Here is a 25,217-nt window from a genome sequence, read left to right as displayed (position 1 = left end):
TTCTTATTTAGTTATACGTTTATTTATGTATGCTAGAAAGGAAATATTTCTCCCGTTCAGGCTTGGTGCTGATAAAAATCGCCACTGTACTTTCCTTGAACCAGACGTCATGCTGACCACAACTACGATAAAAATGTATGTATGCCTCCTTAAATCAGAGTTTTTAAGTGAATAGACTTTGTCTCTCGATAGAAAAGTGGAACTGAACCTTGGTTTGTGTAAAAGTGCAGCGTGGATGTGCTCTCTGACAGGTCGACGCCCCCACCACCACCCATCCCACCTCTCTCTATCCTGACGTGACTCTCTCTCATTTGGAGGACGGGGTGCAGCAGGAGGAGGTGCGATGACGGGCAGCATCGAGGGGATTGAGAGGTTTGACAGCCCGGGGAAAGGGCGAGGTCTCCGCGTTACCAAAGCCTTTAAAGTCGGGGAGCTGCTCTTCTCCAGCCCGGCGTACTCGTTTGTGCTGACAGTGAAGGAGAGAGGCTGTTACTGCGAGTTCTGCTTCACCAGGTAACTTTACTGTCATTCAACCACGTTACTGCAAACATACAAGTACATCATCAGTGACCTGCAATACTTGAGTCATAAAAGTGCCTCTGCTTCAAATCTATTTCTGTTTGGTGTCTCATCTTTCTGAAGGAGAGTTCTCCTTCTCTCCCACATGTCTGCACCACTCTCAAGGGGGAAATGGATATGGAACATGAGAAAAAGTACTTTATCACATGTATTAGTACTAAATCCATTATATTGCAACTGCAGATGGTTAATAGATGGGTTTAGGAATCACACCTGATATGAGTCGTTCAGACCATCAGCCCAAATCTGAATTTCGACGTATCCAGACTGTATTTTATTGTTACGTTGAAGAGAGAGAGAGAAAAAACACATGAAATGTGATACTTGTACATCTCATCCAAACCACATTTGGAGTTGGGTGGCAAACTGATTCTTGGAGGACTTCAACAAATGTGTCTCAGTTTGGGTGCTCGAATGGGAGCTGCGTTCACACTGCAGGTAAATGTGGCACCCATTTGTTTTGTTTTGTTTTGTTTTTTTGGTTTTTTTTTTTTTTTTGCTCAGATCTGGGGGGGGGGGTTTGGGGGGGTGACATAGAACAGAAATCGGATCTTTTCCCATCTAATCTGAAACATTTTTTATGTAATGTCTGAGCAGACCAATCAGAATTGGTGTGAACTGGTGGTGACGCTGGTGTCACTCTCCTGTTCCCGTAGGACTTCTTCCACTTTAGTGAGCTTTGACAGTTGATAAACCGGCGTACGTGTTCATCATCGCCACCAAATGGTTTGGAATTCATCCAAGACATGTGTGACATCTTTGTGATGGTGTCGTCGCCAGGTGTGGGACGGTTTACAAGTGGGCCACATTTGAACAACAAATGGGAACGGCTAAAAGAATTGGATTCGAGCAAAAAGTCGGAACTGAGCATTAAAACTGGCAGTGTGAACTCAGCTACATTGTTTGTTGGTGTTTTATTCTTGGCAGCCTTAAGTTTGCCTCGTCTGAATCAACAATTTTGATCTCATCACCTTTAGATATCAGAAAAAGATGGCATTTGAGAACCAAACCAGCTTTGCCTCCAGTTTGAACATATTAGCTTACTGGTGAACTGTGTTGCCCTTGCATCATTTAATAACTTCAAGGCTGGGGAACAGTAATTAACACAGCCGCATGTTTCCCTGAGACAAGGTGAAGTTTATGCACAGCAACGTCGTTTAGTCATAAATCATTAACTTACGTGCTTTTTTTTCCAGAATACTTTATACTGAGTTATTCAAGGCTCAGTAAATGTCTATTGCAACACACACACACACACACACACACACACACACACACACACACACACTCACACTAACAGCAGCCATTGTCACAGTACGAACACAGGTGTCACTGATAACCCTAATTATGGTCTTTTTCCAATCAGGCAGGCCAGAGCTCAGGTACTCCGCCATCTTGGACAGCTAGCTACGGCTACACTTCTGGGACAAACCACATCCTAGCAGCTGCAGTCTAGAACTCTCTTTATTTTCAACCGATTTTCATGAAATTTGGTTCAAATACAGTCCTGACACACAGCTTCTTATAGCCGTTTATGCTCATGCTCAATTTATATGCAAGCATTTGTAAATCATACAGACGACATCCTTGAATGATAATTTGAAAGTCAAACTGATGGAGGTCCAGTTTTTCCAGCATCTCTGAACTTCCTTGGAAGTTGGAATGTTTGACTCTATTTGTGGAAAAGCTGACAGATGGGAAATAACTGAGTCAGCGTGACATCACTTGTGAAAAGGTAACCTTCATCATCATAAATCCCTTTCAGTTTTCCTTTCTTTTGATAATTTTTGTATCACTTCCGCGTGTTCAGTCGATAAATGGCTGCTATGAAAAGGGTGTGTTCTATACCAGTGTACCGGGTCGTAACCATCACTATCAATAGATAATCACAAGAAAATAATTCTTCTGCATCACAGATGAGAACAAAATTCCAGCTGAAAGAAATCCGAGTATTGAAGTATGGATGGGTGGGCGGCACGGTGGAGCAGTGTCTGCTGGGATAGGCTCCACCCCCCTGCGACCCTTAACAGGATAAGCGGTAGAAAATGGATGGATGGAAGTGTGGATGCGTGACACTGGATTATTGCTGATATCCCATATGAAGATGCCGATATTTACTTCCGCTGATATTATCCGTACTGCATTGTTTCTGCAAGAAAATACAATCATTCAAATGTTTAAAAAAAACAACACCAATATCTGTGGATGTCCATGACTCGCCAGTATTATCACACCTGTCTTGAGATGTAAGTCATTTCTGTTGTTTAGCTGACTTTGCACATTTATAATAGCAGCACTCTCCGTATGATAGACCCTTTTCCTTAATGCTCGATCAGATGTCTATAAATATGGATCCTAGGGTGACACATCCACCCCCACCTGACTCCCCCCTCCTTAAATCAAGCACCAAGCAGCTTGCTGGACTCGTGACTTGCCTAAACTGACGCAAAATGACACGGCTGTACTTTTGGACTACTTTACTGTTTCGGTGTGTTGCAGAGACAGCTGGTCCGTCATAAGGTCAGCTCTATTAATACCTCAGAATGTTTTAAAGCCTTTTTTTTGTTGCTATCACTTACAACAGGCCTCCAGCATCTGCTGTCCCATGTCTCCCAGTAACAGAGGGGGGGGGATGTTAAAACGTCCACACAAGCGTAAAAACAATCAGAAAGTTGCACACAACCACGTGCAAATACACTCAGATTTAAGTCTGGTTGTGGTCTCCTGATCTGTGCCATCCAAAAGAGAATTAACCACTTTTTAATGTCATTTTACAGAAAAGAAAACCTGGCAAAATGTGGCAAGTGCAAGAAAGCTTTTTATTGCAATGTGAAATGTCAGGTAAGAAATCGTTTGGATAATAAAATGATGCACTGTGATAAATGAAAGGAAAATGACATGAATGAAACTGACCCCCATAACAAAGCTTGAAGCTCTGGATGCTGGGCGAATGGCGCTTGGGCCGGTAATGATGGTCTCACGCTTGGAAAAAAAGGTTCCGTCAACAATCGGATTGATATTTCGTAGACTATGGGGGGGGGGTCTTGAACAAAATGGTGCACCGTGGGCCAAAATAAACACATATTTTGGCTTTTGTCTGTGTGCCACCATTTTTTAGCCTTCTTTTTAACCCTCTTTTTCTAAGTTTTCAAAGGGACGGGGCAACGACCGCGACAAGATTAGTGACAAATTGGAGTAAAAATAGAGGAAAAGACAAAAAAGAAAAGAAAATGCATTTATTACAACTGAAGACAACAAACTGCGCAGTAGTTGGTACAAGTTAGCGTGGTATGATTATGACGTGCATATGACATACATGATGGAGCAGCTTGTGTGATAAGCAGCTGTATGATTTAAATGGATTGAAATGATTTGATTAACTAAGTCAGAGATGGGAGAGCAGTGGATTGCAGGCTGTGGAGGTAAAAGGGTCAGGCTGCTCTTCAGATTAACACACTGTGGTGTCGCATTTCACCACGTTGCTTTCATGCTCTTCCAGCCGCTAACCTAGTTGAGAGGCTCTTTGTTGTGGTCCAACCAAACCGTAAATAAAGCTGCAAAATTCGATATCATGTGATAATACTGCGTGTGATTTGTATGCATGTGTGATTCTAGAAAGGGGACTGGGCCATGCACAAGATGGAGTGTTCCGCAATGATCGCGTATGGAGAGAGGTGGTGCCCGTCAGAGACGTCCCGCCTGGTGGCCCGGATCCTTGCTAAGAAGGTTAGACAAAGATATACGTGCTAGCTTTCTGGTGTGTTGTTCTGCCCATACTCACTGAGTTTCTGTTAATTATGGCCACTTTTCTACAGAAAATGCAGAAGGAACGATCTGTGGCTGAGAAGATTCTGCTGATAGATGAAATGCAGTCCCGTGAGTGATTTGTCCGTCAGCACACAGGCCACAGCATGAAGTATACCATAATAATTACATCTAAAATCTGTCAGAATAAAGGCAGTGTCTCTAGAAGGCCCTCTTAATGAAGTACAACCCATACAGATAAGCCTGAGGAGGCACTGATGGCTTGGCCCCATCTATATATATCCTATAGGCACCAGCCATAAGCTCTTGAGACAACACAGCAAGTATGCCAAGTTGATGGTGACATTTTAGGCTGGTACACACTGGGCAGACTGCAACCTACACACACACACACACACACACACACACACACATATATATATATATATATATATATATATATATATATATATATATATATATATACTGTATGTATACACACACACACATATAATAAAGAACAAAGTTGAGGAGCTTGATTTGTAATAATACACGGAGGAAGTTAAACTATGTGCATCCAGTTAGTGTTAGTATCTGATGAACGTGGATCATTTGACTCTAGAGTTACAGGTCGGGAACAAAATGTGAACAGAGAGAGAGAGAGAGAGAGAGACACACACACACACACACACACACACACAGTCTTGGCATGGTGATAATAACAGAAAATAGATCCTGTCAACAGTATAGACCCAGTGAAAACCTCTGAATGATTAAAAGAATCAGTGGGATTAAATTAACTGTCTGCTGTCTGATGCTAAAGGCTACTAATGAGGCTAATGGCTACCATCTTTAAAACTTCATAGGTTTGTCTATACGTAAGGGCAGACACACAACTGAAAAATAAATCGTGCAGTTTTTCTCATAAAGATGTGACCATGAATAACAGGAGTATAGTCTGTAAAACTGAGCCCAAACAAGTGTTACCTGGGACTTCCTATAGCTAAGTTCCAAAATTTTAACGTAATGATTCCCCTGAAAATGAGCTTGATATTCTGACAGACTACAGAAAGGTGGGAAACAACCTGATCAACCACGTAAACCAAATGTAATGAAGCTTAGGTCAGTAGTTAACTGTCAGCGTATTTACAGCTAAACATACGTTACAGTAGCTACAGCTACAAGACAGATTTAAAGAAGTGTGGGGTATCATTTGACATTAGAATCATATGTGCTAATGAGTACGGCCATAACTAATCATGAAGAGCGGGAACATATACATTTCTCATCTTTCTCTACAATTGCTGCCATGTCAAGTGACATCACAAAAACATCCCAGTCTCCTAGGTGGGATGTTCCCAGTTCGACCGGTGTGTCCTACCACCTTAGAGTGTTCTCACTTGGTACTCAGAGTGCAGCCTGACCATGACGTTAAATTTGTCCCACCAGATGCAACATCCATTTTCTTCCGCTTATCCTGTTAAGGGTTGTGGGGGGGCTGGAGCCTATCCCAGCAGCCTCCAGGTGAGAGGCAGGGTTCACCCTGGACAGGTCACCAGTCCATCACAGGACCAACACATAGAGACAGACAACCATTCACACTCACAGTCACACCTACGGTCAATTTAGAGTATCAATCAGCCTCGTCCCTCTTGATGTCTTTGGACTGTGGGAGGAAGCTGGAGTACCAGAGAGAACCCACACGGGAACAGGGAGAACATGGAGACTCCACACAGAAAGATCCTGTGCCCGAGTTGGGGCTTGAACCTGGAACCTTCTTGCTGTGAGGCGACAGTGCTGACCACTGCACCACAACAATTAAATGAATATCAAAACAAAAATAGGTGATTAAAAATAGCAATACATGTGGTCATAGAAAGTACAAAATACATTTAAAAGTAACATTGTAAATCACTTTTTCACTTTCACTTTGTGATATTAAATAGTTCGTTTGCTGAATAATTAACATTTTTTTCACAATCCGATCAGGCAGCAGAGGGGCACTTTATTCAGGATGCCATTATTGGCAAGAATGAAGAGGGAAAATAAAGAGGCACCAGAGACAGTGGCACACAGGGGAAAAGCATTTTTAGAAGGCACCCCTGCTTGAGGTAAAATCACAGTTAAAACAACGTCAATCCACTGGATGATGCTGAAAAACCCCATTCTGTCGCTCTTCCTGCAGATGTGGAGGATGTAGACAACGATAAAAGGGAGCTGAACGAGGCAGACATCGCTGAACTGCATCATTTTTACTCCAAACACCTGGACTTTCCCAACCAAAAAGAACTGCTCTCGCTCTTCTCACAGGTACGAGCCCTCATCACCAACCAGCGCTTACAGATGCGTCTTGTTCTCATTTGTACCACAGATGTCTGTAAAGCTCTCGTCTCACGGTCCTAGACTGTTGTCTGTGATTTGCTCCCCTCTTTTCTCCAACCAGGTTTCCTGTAACGGTTTTACTGTAGAAGATGAGGAACTGTCCCACATGGGGACGGCAGTTTACCCAGAGTAAGAAGACAAACTCACATGCATACACTGGTTTTTATTTCAGTGCTGTTTTTAACAAGACATTTAAAGGGATTCTATGAAACACTGAAAACTAGCATTGGAATGTCTCTTCGTGTAATACCACTTAGAGCCTCAAGAGGCGATGTCGAGTCTCTGCAAAAGTGCATCAGCGTCTTTTCTGATGCTGCGATCAAATGGAACTTGTGGTTTCGACGTTGGAAGCTGTGCTTTCGAAATGTTTGACCTTCTCAAGAGGTGAAGTCGCAAGAAAAGGGCTGTTGGGCTCCAGTAATATCTGCGTCTACAACGACTCCTCGCTGTCCTCTCATTTTTCACTTCTTTCAACGAAATGTTGGTCTAGTTTTCCCTTCGGTGCCATGCAAAGGAACAAGACATGAGATGTTTTACCTCTGAAAAAGCTCATTAGTTAAGGTTTCTGTTAGCATGCTAATACTAAGTAGCATTCTCAGGAGTCTTTCTCCTCCAGTTGGACATTTGTTTGCTCCCTGCTGTTGCAGAGGCTGTAAAGTTTTAAAATTGGCTGCCTGAAGGTGAATTTGCAAACTCAGCACCCTTTTTGGGGGCTATTTCCAGTCTACAACTCAGACAAAACCAAGGTCATAAACATATTTCAGGGACGCCTCCTCCTGTTTGTCTAGTTGTAGTACAAATACCTGCTAAGAATAGAGCTTGGCTGTTGTCATAGCTATGAGCAATAGTACGTCAGGACTGGACTCACTGCTCCTCCATCTTCTACGTAGGGAGGGAGAAATAGAAGGCGGTTTTTTTAATTCTAATCTCTTTCCTTGTCTTGGTATCTGCAGCGTGGCTCTGATAAACCACAGCTGTCTTCCCAGCGTCATAGTCACATACAGCGGGACGTGTGCGGAGGTTCGGGCAGTGAAGGACATGAAACCTGGAGATGAAGTGAGGAAAGGGGACAGCTGCCTGGAGAGGGGGTTGGGTCTTCTTTGTTTTTCCAAGTGTGTTTGTATGTCTTCATGTCCGGGGGGGGGTCCTTCAAAGAAAGAAAGGGTGAATAGTGAATAATCGGTAATTATGTCAGGTCTCAGTGTGAGCTCCCTCTAGTGGTGGAAGAAAAGGCTCTGTTTTAATCACCCTACAACCAAATTCAAGGAGTTTTAACAAAAGGAAGGATTTTAAGCTTAAATGACTTTATTTTAACAGCATTAATCTTCCATTAATTTAGAGGTAGGATGATCAGTTTTGGGGTTCCTAAAGCATTCGATTGTAGCATTCAGATTTTTTACTTGAATGTCAGCGCGTTTGACTGGTTGAAGTTCTGGGGTTGGGCTGTCATAGAGACTTCTCTGATAGCTAGAAGTTCCCTCTAAAGTTGACACACGCACCGCAAACTGTTGAGAGACAAACTGAACAGTTCATGCAAGTAATCATGCAGGATTACGGTTCATTGCACGTCACAGGAGTGTGAATTGTCCACAAGGTTCACATGTGTCTTTATACTGACCGCTCAAATGCTCAAGCTCCATGATGAATGGCTTTCTCTAATATCTGTAGGAAATGAGCGAACGTAGACTTTGCAATTTTGAGGGAGCTAAGCTGACTAGCTAAAATCAATGTTAGAATTAACTTTAGCTATCAGTGCGAATGGTCGCTGTCATCCTGGGGAAAAGAATAGATTGCCCTCAGAAGGGCAGCACAACCCTCTATTGTGTGTTTTAAAGATGGAAGCAGCAGCTCATCAAAGAGTCTGCTGCGGTTATTTTCAGACCTGACTTTTAAACTTGTCTGTCTGGAATGGAATCAGGAAAAACCTTCTTGAATTAAGTGTGTGTGTGTGTGTGTGTGTGTGTGTGTGTGTGTGTGTGTGTGTGTGTGTGTGTGTGTGTGTGTGTGTGTGTGCGCGTGTGCGTGTGTGTTATTTGCACCTCTAGGTACTCATCAGCTACATAGACGTCCTCTATCCAACAGACGACCGCAACAACAGGCTGAGAGAGTCCTATTACTTCACTTGTGACTGCCAGGAATGTAAAACCAAGTCCAAGGTAAGAGGAAGATGTGACTTTTATATGTGCAAAAAAAAAAAACCACAATACATCTCGTGATTGTAATTTAAATGTTAAAACAGCACTTGAAAGCCTCTCTCTGTCTCCAGGACAATAAGAAGCTTAAAGTGCGTAAGCGGAGCGACCCCATCGAGCCGGAGGTTATCAACAACATGGTTCGCTATGCCAGGAAAACCATCAGAGAGTTTCGAGCGCTCAAACACCTCAGATATATCCTTTAACATCACTGGGTGACGGTTTGATACCTGTTATGAAGCTAATCTGCTTTTTAAGTTTATTTGTCTCTGCTTTACATGAATCACACACTGTTATTAGTGTTTGCATGTTTGCTGATTTGGACTAAATCTGTGATGGGTGAGTCTGAGAAGAACAACAAAGTCCCTCAAAGCAGATATAACTCAACCAGCAAAACTTTGAAACGGAACATTTCTGTTCAAAATCAGTTGTGAGGCATCCTTGACTCAATGGCACCCCCTAGTGAGCTACTGGAGATGTGCGAGCAGAGCATAGAGGAGATGGGGAGCGTGTTTGAGGACTCTAATGTCTACATACTCCACATGATGTACCAGGCTATGGGCGTTTGTATCTACATGGAGGATGTAGACGGAGCCATCAGATACGGAGAGAAGCTCCTCAAACCCTTCAGGTGGCCGAAAAATCAGTTTGCTATTAGTATGTGGCTGCACTGTAATTATTTCATTTTCAACAAAATTCTTGCATTCGTATGAATTATGAGTTTGGTAGCTTGTGCTCTTGTTAAAGACACTGCGCAACAACTCTAAACACAGCGATTATTTGGTGTTTTTCCCCTGCAGGAAGACCATATCAAGCTTTTCTCACAAGCTGAAGTAACAATTTTGACACAGCTTTGATTAAAATCATATAAAATTACACCACCACAAAGGAAAAAGAGAACGAAGCTGCAGGGCAACAACCATCTTTAACACCCAATTGATGATATATTATAATTTATGTCGTATTTGAAGCTGTTCCAGGATCATTTTATACACTCAGGCGTCCAGTCTAGGACCAACCAGCACTGAGCTCTACCCAGTAGGGTTTTTTTTTTCGAGGACTTTTCAAATGTACTTACCCTGGAAAAGGTGCTGTTCTCCACCAGGAAGGGCCCCTGAAAGAGGTTCTAGCACAGCTCTTGATGCATTTTACCCTGGAAACCTGCCTCATATGTGACTAAGTAATGGCTGTACTTACATGGGATTGTATGAGCCAGTGTTTGGGGAGACAGAACAATTTAAAGGATCTAAAAGTCTGTAAACAACAACGTAAACAATGAGTGTTCTCTGTTCAAAGGCCAACTTACCTGTGTGTGTTTTGGGTAAAGTAACAGATGTAATATCTATGTCCAACACAGCCAGCTGTACCCCGCCTACTCTCTGAACGTGTCGTCCATGTACCTGAAGATGGGTCGACTCTACATGGGAACGGGGAGAAACCCAACAGGCCTCAGTGCTATGAAGAAGGTAGCGCAGACTCAGACACAATCAGCTGAACCAAAATCCCTGAAAGCTAAAGTGACGCCCCCATGTGGAAGAGAACGGACCAAATCGAGATGAAGTACCAATTTGTTTTTAGGGATTTCGGATGTATAGCAAAACATATATATATATATACACATATACATACACATATATATAAACATATATATATACACATATACATACACATATATATAAACATATATATATACATATTATATATATACATATTATATATATACATATTATATATATATACACATATATTATATATATACATACATACATATATATACACACACATATATACATACATATATGTATATATACATATATACATATATGTATATGTATATATATATATATATATGTATATATATATATATATGTGTGTGTGTGTTTGTGTGTGTATCTGATCGGATCAATATGTTATGTCAAATATCCAAAATCTCCTCATGAAATTGATTGTTTATTTGGTCCACGTCCATGGCGAAGAACATCAGGGATATTAGTGGAAAAGTTATCGCCTACTTGAGAAGCTACAGCAGGATTAAGTAGGAATGCTACATAACTGGCTGTAGATGTCATGCACGTACATGTTGTCAAGCTGTGTGTGTGTGTGTGTGTGTGTGTGTGTGTGTGTGTACAGGCATTAGCTATAATGGAAGTTGCTCACGGCAAAGACCACCAACATGTGAAAGAGTTGCGTAAAGAGATGACGCAGAAATGAAGAGGACAGCGGCGGCCGACCCCTGTGGACTGCATCACTCCACTGATGAGGAGCTCTACTATTTTTGCTATTTTTGAAAGAGCATTTTTACACAGAAATTAATATGTGGAGATCAGTTGTTGTTTTGTATGAGATCATTTGAGGAATGTACGCATTTTGCTATTAAGTTGCTTTTTGTATAGTTCTTTTTGATGTCTTAAGGAATTTGTAGACTTGCTATCATGAATGTTGTTTACGTAGAGCCGCAACCCAGCGAGGTTCTGAGAAACCCCCTCAGCTCAAAGCTAAAAGAGTCTAAATCTGCTACATAAAAGATTGTGGGCGTTCTTAAAGAAAATAAGGCTTTTATTGCATAATAAGCAAGTACGACAGTTTCATACATGTCTGGGGAGAAATAAAACAAGACGTAATGCACTGAAAACGCATATACAAAACATATGTACACATATTTTGAAAGGTATTTTGGGTTCGCCAAAAAAAATAAAAAGGGGAAAAATTAAATATGAATGAACAGTGGAATGCCTTGTGAGAAAATACTGTCACAAAAGGAACAGAAGTGCAACAAAACACTTAAAGAGAGCAGAAAGCTTATTCTTATCAGAGAATATATATACATTGAAATATAAAAAAAATGCATGCATAGTTTATTTTGTTGCGGTATTTTTTGGGTACCAAGTCAAAAAAAAAAAAATCGATATAAAACATTTGTAGAAATCTTTTTTTCACATGTCCGTTGCTGTATGTACAGAGTTACTTTGGACACGGCAGGCTTTGCATCGTGGTTCAAAAAAATAAAAATAAAAGAGCATAATGAATGTATCATGCAAGAGTTTCTTCAGAATGTCACGTTGTAAGAGAAACAGATTTAGGATCAGATTATTGGAAAATGGACTGCTCCTTCAAAAACAACGTGTCGGGATCAAAAATGATTTGAAATATCTAAGATGTTTATAAGATGAAACACAATATTAAATACTGATTCAAAGATTTTATCTTTGGAGGAAAAAAAAACTGAATTTAGTTCACCAAACTCATTCAGAGGACTACACAAGGATGAATATATCAGCCAGCAGCTTCTCCTGTGTGTGTGTGTGTGTGTGTGTGTGTGCGTGAGTGAGTGTGTGTGCACATGTGTATGCATGTGCGTGTGTATGTGTGTGTGTGTGAGTGAGTGAATAAGGCACAATGTTACACTATATACAGTGTTGGTGGTTGTAAAACACAGTTCTCTACTGACTGGACATGTAAACATAAAAAATTTCACTCCGTTCCAAAAGTTGGGAATTTGCTGTCAGGAATTTTGTGGTTCTTAGGTTTGAGATATGATGGACACATTTGGATCACAAGCAGCTGTGATCGAAGGAATAGTTGAAATGAAAGAGTGTGTTTGCATGAGGTCCTGACAGACACGTGGTGGATGAGAGCGACCCCTCGTGATGTTTAGATGAGAGGAAGTGCAGATTAAAAGCAACAATTTAGCTCAAAAGGTGAAAAACCAAAGGATCAACATGGTTTAAACAAGACCGCAAGAGATCAATAAATTAAAAAAACATTTGATACAATGTCGAAGTAAATATTTGTTGAATGAATCAATACCCAGTGTGGTAATTTATAGAATACTTTTGCTTGGCAAACTCTTTTAGAGTATTGCAATAATACTGCTGCCACCTAGTGTTCATACAGCAAACTGCCATCTCTAATGATGGCAGAACGGGCAGTCTAGACAAACTGCAACTGAAATTTCATTTCTCAAGAGGGCGTGAAGACAGACACACAAATTCCTGCATGGAAACACACAAACATGCAGGAGCAGGTCCAAGATTAAAAACCAGGGAGAGAGGAAGAGGAAAACTGAAGAAATGGCTGACACAAATCATTTCCTCCCTTGAGGAGAGTTTAAATCCAAAGAACTGCCATGTAAGTTGAGCCGTTTCTACCAGCCAGGCGTCTGCACAGTTCTTGTCTAAGTACCATTTGTGGTCACTCTGTTCTACCATGTCACATGAGGCCAGATGGTCCCCAGCTCAGATGAGACGGGAGTTCTTGAGGAACTGGATGAGGACCTGGTAGACAAACTTGTACTGGGAGATGGTCTGAACCATCAGCATCCTCTGCTGCCTCAGGCCTGACAGCATGGTGGGAACCTCCACCGGCTACACGGGTAGAAAAATAAAACTCAAATCAAATTATTAGAAATGATTAAAGCACAGAAGCAGGTAGAAATGCAAAAAAACCAACTAATGGAAAATAACAAAATCAAGAGAATCTTTTTGGAAGAAGTATCTTTTTAAAGTTCTATTTCACACAAAACATAAAATTTGCCTTTCAATAACTTACCATTAATGAAGATATTCCCCAAAATATTTCCCCCTTGCATGAATTCTTGGCGACTCCAGAATTCAAAAAAAGCTAACCTCATATTTTCTTAGCTTGAGGTTAACTGAGACCACCGACTAAAAGCAGCAAAATTGTGCAAAATGTCCACTTACTAACCCTCAAAGATTTCTTTATCTAGCCAACATGAAGTTCCAAAGGTGGGGGTGAAAAGACAAAAAAACCGCGACTCAAACTTCTTGGGTGAAGTATCCCCTTGAGAGATTTTGGAGGTAACCTCAACTGTGCTTTATAGTTGTTAGTACAATTTTAAAATGAATTTTTAAAATGTACACGCAACCAAGGAGGAGTGGAATGGACAGATGTGAGTGAAGAGGGAATGCTGCTGCAGCATGTTGATGTTGGAAGAAGTTACACAGGGACAAAGCCAGTAACAGCAACCTAGATGTGATGACATGAAACGAGTGGAGAACAGATTGCTAATGGATACTAAAAAATATCTAACTTCACATGAAAAACAAATAAAATAGATTTAATATAAGAGAATATAACGGATATTTGGCTTTTTAATATAACTAGGAAGAGAAAATCTCAGTGGAGGCACCTGGACTTTCTTGATCTACTTTGGCCTTTTCCAGGCTGCAGGACTGAACAAGTGTGCTAGTGTTTTGCTGCATCTGTTCCCTGCTGCTCTGCTCTCAGGTCCAGTTCTTCAGCTCTTCATAACTGGGTTGTGTGAGGCAACAGAGTTCTATGATCCTTGTCCTTTGTAAAAAAAACTACAAAATCTGACCTTTCCAGCTACAAAGCAACACCCACTCAATAACTTTTGCATTTTCTTAAACAAAAGTGCCATTTCAGATCTAAATGCCCTCCAAGTCCTCTATCCACCCACCTCATTGTGCTCCAGGCAGCTGATCATGAGTTCAGTGAGGATGACCACGCCAGTACGACCCACCCCGGCGCTACAGTGAACCACCACGGGAGGATTAAGACTCTTGGAGGTGTCCAGCATGGAGTTAGTGTGTCTCCGCACTGATTGGATCTCCTCAAGGTAGGCTGAAGGGGAGGAGAGTGTGACCAGAGAAGAAGTGAAGGTGTGACACAAGGTTCACTACACATAAATAAGGAGGTGATGTGGCGATGATATCACTTACAGAGGAATCCCTGGACGTATTCAGGACAGCCCTGCTCAGGCCAGTCAGTGTACTGCAGGTGCCAGACTGTCCTCTCCTGACCTGACAGAAGGTGTTTGACCTTCAACCCGGTGGTGGCGTAGCAGCCTGAGTCTGTCCGAAACTTGGTGGTCACTTTAAACTTTCCATGAGTAGCTGAGTTGTGTTTGGAGCCAAGTTTTGGCCAGTAGCGGTGACTCTTGGAGCGGCCGCCCTCCTGGTGTGATGCCGGTGAAAAAGAAAACACACACACACACATATACCAGCTGACAATTGGTAAATATCTGTGGTTTGACTCTATTCAAGTCTTTCAGTTACTGCTAGGTAAACTGAGTGCGTGTATATCTGTGTGTGTGTGTGTCCCTGTGTGTGTGTTTGCATGTGTGTATACCTCCTCAGCGGTAACCATGGCGATGACGTTGACTCCCTGCTCCCACACCATCTGCCAGAAGTCGGCGCAGGTGTTGGCTAACGGGCCCTGGGTGGCAATGTAGTGCCACTCCTCCCCTCGGATCATCACCTTGGGAAACACACGCACACACACACACATATTAAATCAGTAAGAAGTTAATTATTAATCTGACTAAACATGTAAAATCACTTCCTAACAAGCAAAAACTCACTCCATAACTAGAAACTTTGCATTGGGTAATTTAATTAGCCACTAGAGGGCAGTGTAAACACCTGTCATCCCCCACATCCTCTCATTAAAATCCTCAACAGCTTCTCTCTCCCTCATTAACAATCAGAAGACACGCAAATACACACACACACAAATACATACAGCACTCAAGTGTTATTACATCATGAGGACGCCCCAGCTGATTCCTTGGACAACCCCGTGACTGTAAACGCTGTATTAATGGACCGACGGCTAATAAACAAGCTCTTTTGTTCTGCAGCAGCTACCTTAAATGACCAGGAAGTAAGAGGGTTACACGGTGATAGGCGGCGATTCAGGGAGGTGATCACACCCGCCATAAAATGCAAACTCATGCAGATGCTTGTCCATGCACACACACACACACACACACACACACACACACACACACGCGCAGTGAATAGAGGGGCTACTGAGAGCAGCTCAGGTTGACTTAAGAGGGTTTGGAGTTTGGACCACATTCCTTGTGAATTCCATGAGCTCTGTGAGTTTAAAGGCCCAAACAGCCTTCAATAGCAGCCTTTCATCCTCTCCTCCGAGCCGTTCCCTCGCTTAGAAATGACCACAACAAAGACAAGAGGAAAGCTGAGTGGAACTCTTCATCTGTGTTGTGTGATGTGGGGGATGCAAAGTTGGGGGAGACTGCAGTTGTAATTACAAGCCGCACACGTAAACCTTAAGATTATGAAACCCTGTGAAATAGGGTTGTTGTTTGTTTTTTGGATGCTAGGTTGTATTAATGTTCTTCTTCATAAAGCTTGCATCCAAAAACCCCCCCCCCAAAAAATCTACAATTTATGATTAGATAGGAAACGCTTTTTTTTTAATGTATTCTCGCAGAGTAAAAGGCTGTTTTCTTGTCTTATGAAATTCACATTTTGGAAATGCATAACTTTCACAGAGCAGTGATAACACACTTAATGCAAGAACACCTCCCACCTAACACATAAAAAGTGAGAATCAGAAGTGATGTTTTTAATTAATTGTCCAGAGAATTTTAAGCAAACTTTTGAGTTGTTGATAAAAACAAAACAAAACGGGAAATTCCATAAAATGGTTTGGGGTGAACAAACGTGCCACACAATGTGTACTTTGGTCAGAAGATGGCAGAATAGTCAATGTTGGCGTGAGCAAATAGTAGAGGCTCAAACGGCTGTCTTGGCTACTTTGAGGTGTAGTCACTCTTACATGCTAGCTAGTATCTGTCATGGTGCTTGCAGTCCAGGGACAAAGTTTTGCGAATAGAAGGTCAGTCAGAGTTTAAGTTTTGCGAATACAAGGTCAGTCAGAGTTTAACCTTTTAAAAAAGGCAAAAACCACCTTAAGAAATCATAAAAACTTCTTAGAGAATTGCCTTTTCTGATGCACCACTTCAAAATGTGCATTGAGCATACACAACCGAACTAGCGTGAGATCACAAAAGAGAAGGTGCCCCTCTTATCTTCTCTCTCCCACCCTGGACCCCATGGGCGCACCTTGATATGAGAGGCATTGATGTAGCCTGTGTTGTTCTCCTTGTTGGGTACAAGTTCCACTCGGTTCTCTTCATAAGGAACCACGTCACGGAATCGATTGCGCTCTGTGTTCTCTGGAAGGGTCGCTGTGGTGAGAACACAGTCCGGCCTCTTTTTGGGGACCTGCTCGTACTCAGTGAAGACCCGCTCCTCTTCCAGCTTCAACTCCAGGGTCTTACACTGTGAAAGAGGAAGAGGTGGAGGAGGATGGGGGGGTTGTTAGTCAGTGGATTCCAGTCAGAGGGTTTTGTTTCAGGCCTTACATTTCTCTACTCTCATCATCACTTTCAGCTAAACACTGATTCACCATCGAAGAACTCACAGTTATAAAAGTACTGCTTCTAAGTGGTATTTGTCCTGAGGGGGGAACATGTTTATCAGGCTAGTCATGATTAAAAGGGTAACATCTCTGTCTTTCTCTTTTTTTCTATCTCTTTCTTTCCCTTTCTCTCTCTCGGGTCAAATTCTTAACATACCAGTGGGCCCACAGGCGATAAGCACCACCATGCCATGCGTTCCACAGCCCACTTAGGGCTTGCCCCCGTTAGCTTAGCAACAGTCTGGACAAAGGCTGAGTGTCAAACCGCACACAACAACCACCGAAAGGACAGTTTTGGGGTAATGGAATGAATTACATGGACGTGATCAGATGAGACCATGCTTGAGGTTAACGCAACTCTAATGGGGGTTTTTTGTTCTTGTGCAGAACCAGCAAGTGAAACTGCAATGTTAGGATTTTTTTCTGGTCTTTAATTGAATAAAAGACTAATCTGTAACAAGAGCAGTTGAGTGACGCATTTTTTTTTAAGAAACTGAAGGAAAAAGACCTCTGATAATTATGTTTTCTATCTGTATCATACAAGGTTAGTACATTATTCAAATCATAACAAAATAAGCAGTTTTGGGCTGGGTAAAGTAACAAATGCAGGAGCAGAAAAACACTGGAAATCAACAATCACACCATCACCATTCAAAAATACTGAAATGCAAATTAAATATTTGCTTAATGTTTTGGTTCTCATAGCAGCGGTGAGCATCTTACCCGTTCGTCTGTAGCGGCCTTTCCACCTTCCTCGGTGGGACACTCTGGAACCGGCATTCGGGCCACATAGAGACCGTTGAGGGCCGCCATCATCAGCGGCCTCTTCATGGAGTCAACAGACATCTTCTGTCGTTCTAGCGTCTTCAAAAGAGAGGAAAATCCCGCTGTCATGGTTACAGGTACCTGCAGCATTGCAAGACTGAGCGAACTTGCCATGGCCTGATTACAGCAGCCTCTACTTTGGTGTAGTGTGCATTTGTAGGAGTGGGCGGAGAAAGTTTGACGTACATGTCCATATGTATACGCGTGTGTCCTTTCTGGCAGTCCTCTGGTGCCCTTCACCCTAAAATTTTGAGTTTATAATCACTGTCAGGTCCCTCCTTACTTCTTTCATCCCTTTGTTCAATCCCACCTACCTCCTCAGTCCTCTTTGCTTCACACACACAACACGCGCGCATGCACAAACGCACGCATGCACGCACACACACACGCACACACACACACACACACACTTCACTCCCTCTATCTTTTCTCTAACGCTACCACGTTAGCCAAACTCTGACCCACATTGTACGGTCCCTCCTTCCTCTGAGGATTACCTCCCCTAATCTCTGATGCTATTAAAACCTCCAGGACAGCTCCACCCTTCGCCTCTCCACCTCCTACACTGCCTGTGGGACAGTCAAAACAACAGATTGGGGGGTCACCGGGGGTACCAGCTAGGTAGGGGATAAGCCAGCTGGTAGCAACGAGGGATAGCTGCTTCATAGCAGTTTTAGACGGGAAAGTTACATTTATATTTTGTGAATTTGAACGACATCAGGTTAATCTTGAGATTCATGGCTGCAAGGCGATTATATGATTTAACTTATACCTGGACTCTGGTGCTGTGTCAAATGTTTGTTCCTTTACAGAGAGCCAACCTACACAAGAATGCCCAATTCAAAGTATAATCTGCAGGATTTCTCAAGGTTTTAGCAGCCTGGCGGGACTCAGAGCCTAGTGCTACCCTCTCAAGTGCTGAACCCCGGATTACTGCTAATCAGGAACTAAGAAACTAACTAACAAACAACAGTAGGACATATAAAAACTGGACCAACATGGTGTTGTTTTTCAGTGGAGGATCACTTATTTGTGCTCTGTCTCATGATTTTGCTTCTTTTTTAAAGTCGGGGGCAAGGTTGCAATCATAAAGACATGATAAAAGCTGTCACTGATCCCGTCATGTGATGCTGTGCTCCTTAGAAATACGCATAAATGCAAATAATACTTATATGCTGGAACATTTTGAATATGATTAGTGGGGCTGCAGGTAAAACAGTGTGTGCACAAGTACAGGAAAGCAAACGAGAAAAAGTCTGCAAAAAAATTCCAGCTCAGAACTTGCCCAAAAAGTAAAACATGATGAGGTTGCAAGTCTTTATATTTAACAAATTAAAAGCATCAAAGATTGCCACTTTTATGTGACAAAATGTGTAGTTCTCTTACAAATGTCCAATCATTTCAGTTACAATCATATCAAAATAGTCCAAAGTCAAATCATATATCCCAGGGTATGTTTAGTTGAATTATTGTCTTACCCTCTGGGCTATTTCTCTCTCCACTATGCTGTCTTCCAAAGAGAACATCTCTGACACCGGCCTCTCTTTGACTGGCTCCTTCCTCACCCTCTCCTTCACGCTGGTCAGGTCCGGTTCTGAAATAGATGGGCCTAAAACTGCTCCATTCACCCCGCCCTGGTCCCCTCTGGTCAGAGTACCTCCAGCCCCTGCACCACTACCACTGCTAGCTCCAGGGCCGCCGCTGCCGCTTCCTCCACCTCCACCCTGGCTCTGCCCGGGTTTGAGCGCCCGGCCCTGGGCTTGGCTCGGGTCCATTTGTCCCTGTGGTCCTTGATTGTGGTGGTGGGTGTGATTGTGATTGTGTGTGTGAATCTGAGCACTGCTGAGAGGTCTAGGGGGACCAGGGTACTCTGGAGGAGGCTTGTTTGGCAGCTTGGCCAGAGCAGCCTGGAGTTGAGCACTAATGCTGATGTCCTCATTGAGACCTGGGATTTGAACATCCAGCTCTGGTCTCTCCTCCTCCTCCTCTTCCTCCTCCTCCTCACTCTCACTACTATGGATCAGCATAGTAGCATTAGAGAGAGTCTTTTGATGCTGGTAGGCCACATGCCCCGACGATGTCACAGATGGTTCTTGTCCTTTCTGCGCAGGCATCTGCATGGGCAATTCTTTAGGTGGCTGAGGAGGGGCCTGAGGCTGGGGCTGGGTTTGAGGCTGAGGGGTTTGGGACTGAGGTTGAGAAATGGACTGAGGCTGAGGGGGCATCACATGTTCTCTGAGAGTATTCCTCCGATGAAGCTGAGTGTTCATGCCCTTCATCACCAGGCCCTCCATTCCCCCCCCTCCTCCGCCTCCTCCTCCTCCACCTCTCATGCTGCTGATCACCTCCATGCTGTGTCTCTTGCCCAGTGTTGAACGGTGCTTAGCTGCAGCAGTTAAAGGCTCGCTAACCTCCTGTAAGGACTGGTGCACTACAGCCGAGCTGTCCGGCTGGAAGGTCTTGACTGACAGTTGCACCATGCGAGTAACCAGCTCTGGACTGCTGCCCCCGATGCAGCGGTGACGGTGGCTCGCCAGGTCTGGCGTGCTGGTTGCAGGTCGGAAGGAGCTGGAGGGGTAAGGTGGGGGAGGTCGGGACATGTGGTTTCTCAGCATATTTGCGGTCGCTGCATAGTTTCCTGCATTTGTCCCTTGTTGTTTGGTGTTCGCCAGCTCAGGTGTGCTGACTGTGTGAGATATGGAGCTTCCTACACCTCCATCGCCGCTGCTGCCTCCACCTCCGTTGATGCACGGTGAATGACAGGGCCCCTGGCTGCTGGCCGGCCCACCTTGATGCGGTCCATGGGACACAGGCTTACTGTAGCTGATCTACAAAGTGGATAAAAATAAGCGTGAGATGCAGAAAAGAACAAAAGCAAAAAAATTGGTGAAAATGTATTTGGAATATCCGCTAATACCTGTGGGGTGTAAGGTCCTGGGCTGGGTCCTAGACCGTGGTAAGGACCCCTCTCCCTCATTTCAGGCTGACTACACACCAGAGCCTCAGGCTGGCGGTAAGCACAGGTATTACTGATGTTCAGACTCCGCAGTGATTGGCTGTGGAGATCATGGTGAGCCGGGAGCATGCGCCGCTTCTGCCGCATGACAGCATCGTACTCTGGTGTGGGCCGGTAGGACGGAGCAATAATGGCGCTATGGCGGTGGCTGGGAATATAATCTGGGCGCATGAGCTCACTGCCAGGTATGCTGAGGTTGGAAGACATGGGTGAGGGTGGGACAAAAGTCTGGGAATGGTTGAGGGAGCTTAGGCTGGGGCTGCTGTACATGCTTCCATTGGGGACTGTACCATTACGGTAGGGAAAGTCCACCGGGCAGCGATCCAGGCTGGTCTGGGACTTGTAGTAGTGGTCGTCATGGAAGATGCTGTCTAAAAAGCAGAGGAGGGAAAGACATTGAGACAGTTTTCTACTGATATGAAACATTGTTTCCTTTTCTATACAGCTAACTATGTTTGTTCAACAAATGGAGCATTCTCCCATGTGAAACTATCTCAAGCCCACAAGCAGTCAGACAAGCATAATATCCATCCACACAAAAAGGAGTGTGATGCCTGAGGTCCAACTCCAGAATGATCTCACACCTACGCATAGTAGCACGCCCAGAATGCTTTTCCACAAGCTCTGGTTTATTACAAGCTGACATGAATGAAGTTATTGGGATTAAAAAGGGAGAGTGAGCATGTGAACAAGTTAATTGAAGAGTGAAACAAAGATGAGGTCACTGTTCGGCAGCACAAACATTGGCTTAATTCGCTGGCATTGACTTCCACACCGGATGGGAAGAAGACAATTGACTCTATTCAAGTCCTTCAGTTATTGCTAGGGAAACTTTGTGTGAGCGTGTGTGCTTGTGTGTGTTTTACACATACCTTGAGAGCTCTGTGTGTCTTGATAATGCTCGCCATACTGGGAATGCATTGTCTGGAAGTTGCATGACTGAGGGCGTGGCTAAATGAAGACATAGACGCATGAGTATAAATAAATGTTATACTTGATTAAATTGTGAAGATTGTCTTTATCAACCTATACAGTATATACATAGATACATTATATATACATACATTATATATACACACACACATTTATAAAGATACACATACTTATATATATCTGTCAAAGAGAAATGGAATTGTCACTTTCAGTCAGTGACACAATTTTTACTGCATTACTTCTCTAATCTTTTTTTTTCACACATCCACACTAAAGGTGACTGTGGCCAGCTCAGTCCTATTTGAGGGCTGTGGAGTTGTTAACAACCAGTGCCTGTGGTTCTCCAGACAGACATCGGAGTATTCCAGTGGACTTACTGAAAAGCTATTGTGCCACTTTTAGCCTAGCCATTGTCTGGCCAGCAAGGATGGAGACGCACAAATCACTGCCTTCATTGTCGCACCGGAAATCAGACCAAGCAACACCCTTGCAAACTTTCCAACACCACCAACGCAAGTTAAAACCAAGACTCCGTGGCACAATTAAGAGCTGCCCTGAGTGGGAGAACAGGGTCACATCCCTAACCACAGCCTTTTCTGTCTTTCCTCCCAAAATCCCCCTCTGTCTTATAGCCTTTAAGAGGCCGAAGGGAAAAAAAAAACAATTTTGAGGGATATTAAATCAAATGAAAGAGACTTGTGGGAGAGTGACAGTACCAGAGAGAGGCGGTGGGTCCAGGTGGGTCTCCTCCTGATCGGTGCAGGTGAGTGAGTCGGTCTGCAGACACAGAAATAAATTGACAGAGGAAACTAGGATTTATTATACAAGTACTTTCTAACTTATTAATGGCTGTTCGAATGCTACAGCGATGACATATTCTGTAGGAAAGTAGGCTAGCATCACCATGTGTTCCCTCGACCAAATGCTCACGCGACTTAAAACACTTACATTTTATAAATTTTGGATTATTCCTGAAAATAAGCTACTGCACAAACGTTTACGAGACTTAAATGTTTTGTTTTGTAACATGGTTTCCCCAAATGAACACCAATTTTTTCAACTATTGAAGCTTAAATGCAATCGTAGAAAAAGTTAATGTGAGTTTCTTCTGTTGTTGTCAACCTCGGTCATCTTGTTCGTTTATTATTATTAGGGCCTGAGCCTGAAGGTACTTCAGGCGAAGACCCGATTATGTTTTTTACAACTGCCTTTTTAAGGCTGCATAAAAACCTCCACAAGGGCAGTGTTTAACGATGATTTCATGTTGCAGAACAAAACCTCAAAATATCTTTGCCAACAGGATTCAAAAATCTGATTGACCTTGAGACAAGACAAACTCATCAAATATGCTAACATATTTCCAGGTTTTAGAACTCCTTCCTGGTCCACTCTATTTGTTTTGGTGTTAGTCTCTTTTCAAAACCTTCAAATAATGTTATATGTAGAGACACTACTGAATATAAATGATCTAGTGGCCTTCAGCTGTCTTCCTTGCATGTCCTCCAGACTCACTCTGCACAGATCTTGTTCTGTTTGTAGAACTTGTGTCTGGCCGTGAAAAGACGAGCAATGTACTTGGCCATTTCCATATCCTCCTACAAATACAGAAACAAAGAAAAACATTGACATATGAAATTAACACAATATCCTCTTGTGTTTTCGTCTGCCTTCAGGGATATCCAGGAATGTTTTTGTACTTTCCCCCCCTCATTCTACCTTGTAGGAAGCATGTGTGTACCACCTCGCAGACACAACACTCACCATGTGAAAAATGATTGTATCATCTCTACTTGTTATCTCCACTGTGATGGCTGACTTATTGTGCGCTATTGTGCCAATGTCATTCCACCTGTCACACAAAAACACACATTTCCCCCATAATCCAAATGTTAATGTCTTCACTCACAAATTGACTTGTTCATTTTAGACTTCAATGGATAAATATGGGTTTAGACTTGCCTGTGGAGCATGATAGATCTGCCATTTCGGTGCTTGACAAACACTCCAATGAAGGAAACGCCGATGAAAATGTCGTTAGTGTAGTTGTCCTGTCGCGAAAGTACAAACAATGTGTAAAAGTTTCACCACAATCAAAGCCATTTAGGTACTTTTGTGTGTTCATGAGCACATAGGAAGTGGACACAATGAATGCGTAAGTAAGCAGAAGGCTTTTAAAAGCCAAGGCTTGATGTTGAGTGATGTCACATATTGAAGCCCACAGTGTGGAACTTTACATCATAGGTTCCACTGTAAGCGATTAAGTCTTCAGTGTTTCAAATGTGTTGAGCGTCACATAGCATAACCCATGAGGAATTATTCATCCACAGTCAAATTAGCACTGGGCTAGCTAGAAGAAGTCATCAAGGCCTGTTTCTGCTGTAAACATGCAGAAATGTTCAAAGTAACACACAGCCCTCGTGGAATTACTTGTTTCACCATTGGAAATATTGATTTAGTCCAATGAAGTCTTGCCATTTAGAGAGCTTTACCTTGCTGCAGTAAAGTTGATAAGCAAAGACTTTTATTTCATTTGGCTGGAATTTACAAAAACCCACAATTAATATGAAAATATGATACAACTGGACTCGTGAGCCCAGGTGATTATTTAAAATGAAACATTTAGAGATGCAAATGTGATGTCATAATGTGGATAGCTAGCATGTAGCTAACAAAATGTCTAGCTACCCATGTTACCCCATTGTCAGTAACAGAAATCAGCTGGAAAATTGATCTTGTCAGCTGCTTGTTGGCCATCTTGATGAGGATGATGAGGTTTTCTGTAGAGCAGAATTAGAGCTCTTTTTCTGGAGGCAACCATGTTTGATGGTGTTATAAGAACACTTTTAACTATGAAGTGGGCTTTTTCCAAATGGGAACTTTCCCAATTCCCTGCTCCCTGATAAGTAAAGGCATGTGTGGGAGGATTGAGTTGATTTATGTACCTTTGCGGGAAAACTCTCCTGACCGAAGCCGTCAAGTTTCTCCACCTCCTTGATGTACAGCAGCTCTGCCTCAGCAGTCTGCATTCGACTGCAAAGATACAGTTCCAGGAACTAAGAATCTACAGATCTCTTTTTTTTCCCCCACACACAGGTACAAACAGACACACACAAATGCAGTAAATAATGTATAAAAGCTGGCAGTACCAGTGGCTCTTGTGCTCTTCAGCAACTTTTTGAGTCCACTCCTCCAGCACCTCGTCTCCATTAGGCCAGTTCTGGAGGATAACAAGCATAAAGGGAACAAAACATCAGGAGGCAAGTTAAGAGAGAACATTGATGGAACAAATCAGAGCACCAGTGACTGAGGATTGTGTGCCTTCAAGCACTCAA

General features: G+C 42.9%; 2 protein-coding genes across 2 annotated transcripts in view; one reads left to right on the top strand and one right to left on the bottom strand.

Moving 5' to 3' along the window:
• Nucleotides 1–333: 333 nt before the first annotated feature.
• On the top strand, nucleotides 334–11,953 carry smyd2b (SET and MYND domain containing 2b). The gene is made up of 12 exons (XM_086188929.1): nucleotides 334–513; nucleotides 3,357–3,420; nucleotides 4,195–4,305; nucleotides 4,395–4,455; nucleotides 6,509–6,633; nucleotides 6,767–6,834; nucleotides 7,659–7,761; nucleotides 8,751–8,861; nucleotides 8,972–9,092; nucleotides 9,354–9,528; nucleotides 10,255–10,363; nucleotides 11,028–11,953. Exons 1-12 carry the CDS (start codon nucleotides 344–346, stop codon nucleotides 11,106–11,108), a joined length of 1,299 nt encoding a protein of 432 aa, XP_086045055.1. The 5' UTR covers nucleotides 334–343; the 3' UTR covers nucleotides 11,109–11,953.
• The window catches only part of LOC147242980 (tyrosine-protein phosphatase non-receptor type 14-like), a 38,757-nt gene continuing 24,992 nt past the window's right edge, over nucleotides 11,453–25,217 (bottom strand). Inside the window, exons 6-20 of the mRNA XM_086188928.1 lie at nucleotides 25,032–25,102; nucleotides 24,828–24,915; nucleotides 23,845–23,933; nucleotides 23,647–23,734; nucleotides 23,398–23,480; nucleotides 22,602–22,662; nucleotides 21,825–21,903; nucleotides 20,854–21,323; nucleotides 19,415–20,764; nucleotides 17,835–17,975; nucleotides 16,754–16,972; nucleotides 15,009–15,137; nucleotides 14,600–14,834; nucleotides 14,338–14,501; nucleotides 11,453–13,261 (exon numbers count right to left, since the gene is read on the bottom strand). Coding sequence (XP_086045054.1) covers nucleotides 13,133–13,261; nucleotides 14,338–14,501; nucleotides 14,600–14,834; nucleotides 15,009–15,137; nucleotides 16,754–16,972; nucleotides 17,835–17,975; nucleotides 19,415–20,764; nucleotides 20,854–21,323; nucleotides 21,825–21,903; nucleotides 22,602–22,662; nucleotides 23,398–23,480; nucleotides 23,647–23,734; nucleotides 23,845–23,933; nucleotides 24,828–24,915; nucleotides 25,032–25,102 — 3,396 coding nt within the window. The 3' untranslated portion in view covers nucleotides 11,453–13,132. The remainder of the gene's footprint in view (nucleotides 13,262–14,337; nucleotides 14,502–14,599; nucleotides 14,835–15,008; nucleotides 15,138–16,753; nucleotides 16,973–17,834; nucleotides 17,976–19,414; nucleotides 20,765–20,853; nucleotides 21,324–21,824; nucleotides 21,904–22,601; nucleotides 22,663–23,397; nucleotides 23,481–23,646; nucleotides 23,735–23,844; nucleotides 23,934–24,827; nucleotides 24,916–25,031; nucleotides 25,103–25,217) is intronic.

Source organism: Aulostomus chinensis, chromosome 20 (assembly GCF_037954235.1).
Source record: "Aulostomus chinensis isolate RoL2024-O1b breed Wild chromosome 20, RoL_Achi_v1.0, whole genome shotgun sequence".
Classification (NCBI taxonomy): Eukaryota; Metazoa; Chordata; class Actinopteri; order Syngnathiformes; family Aulostomidae; genus Aulostomus; species Aulostomus chinensis.
The sequence above is the reverse complement of the archived record's forward strand: the minus strand, read 5'-3'. Positions and strand labels throughout refer to the sequence as shown.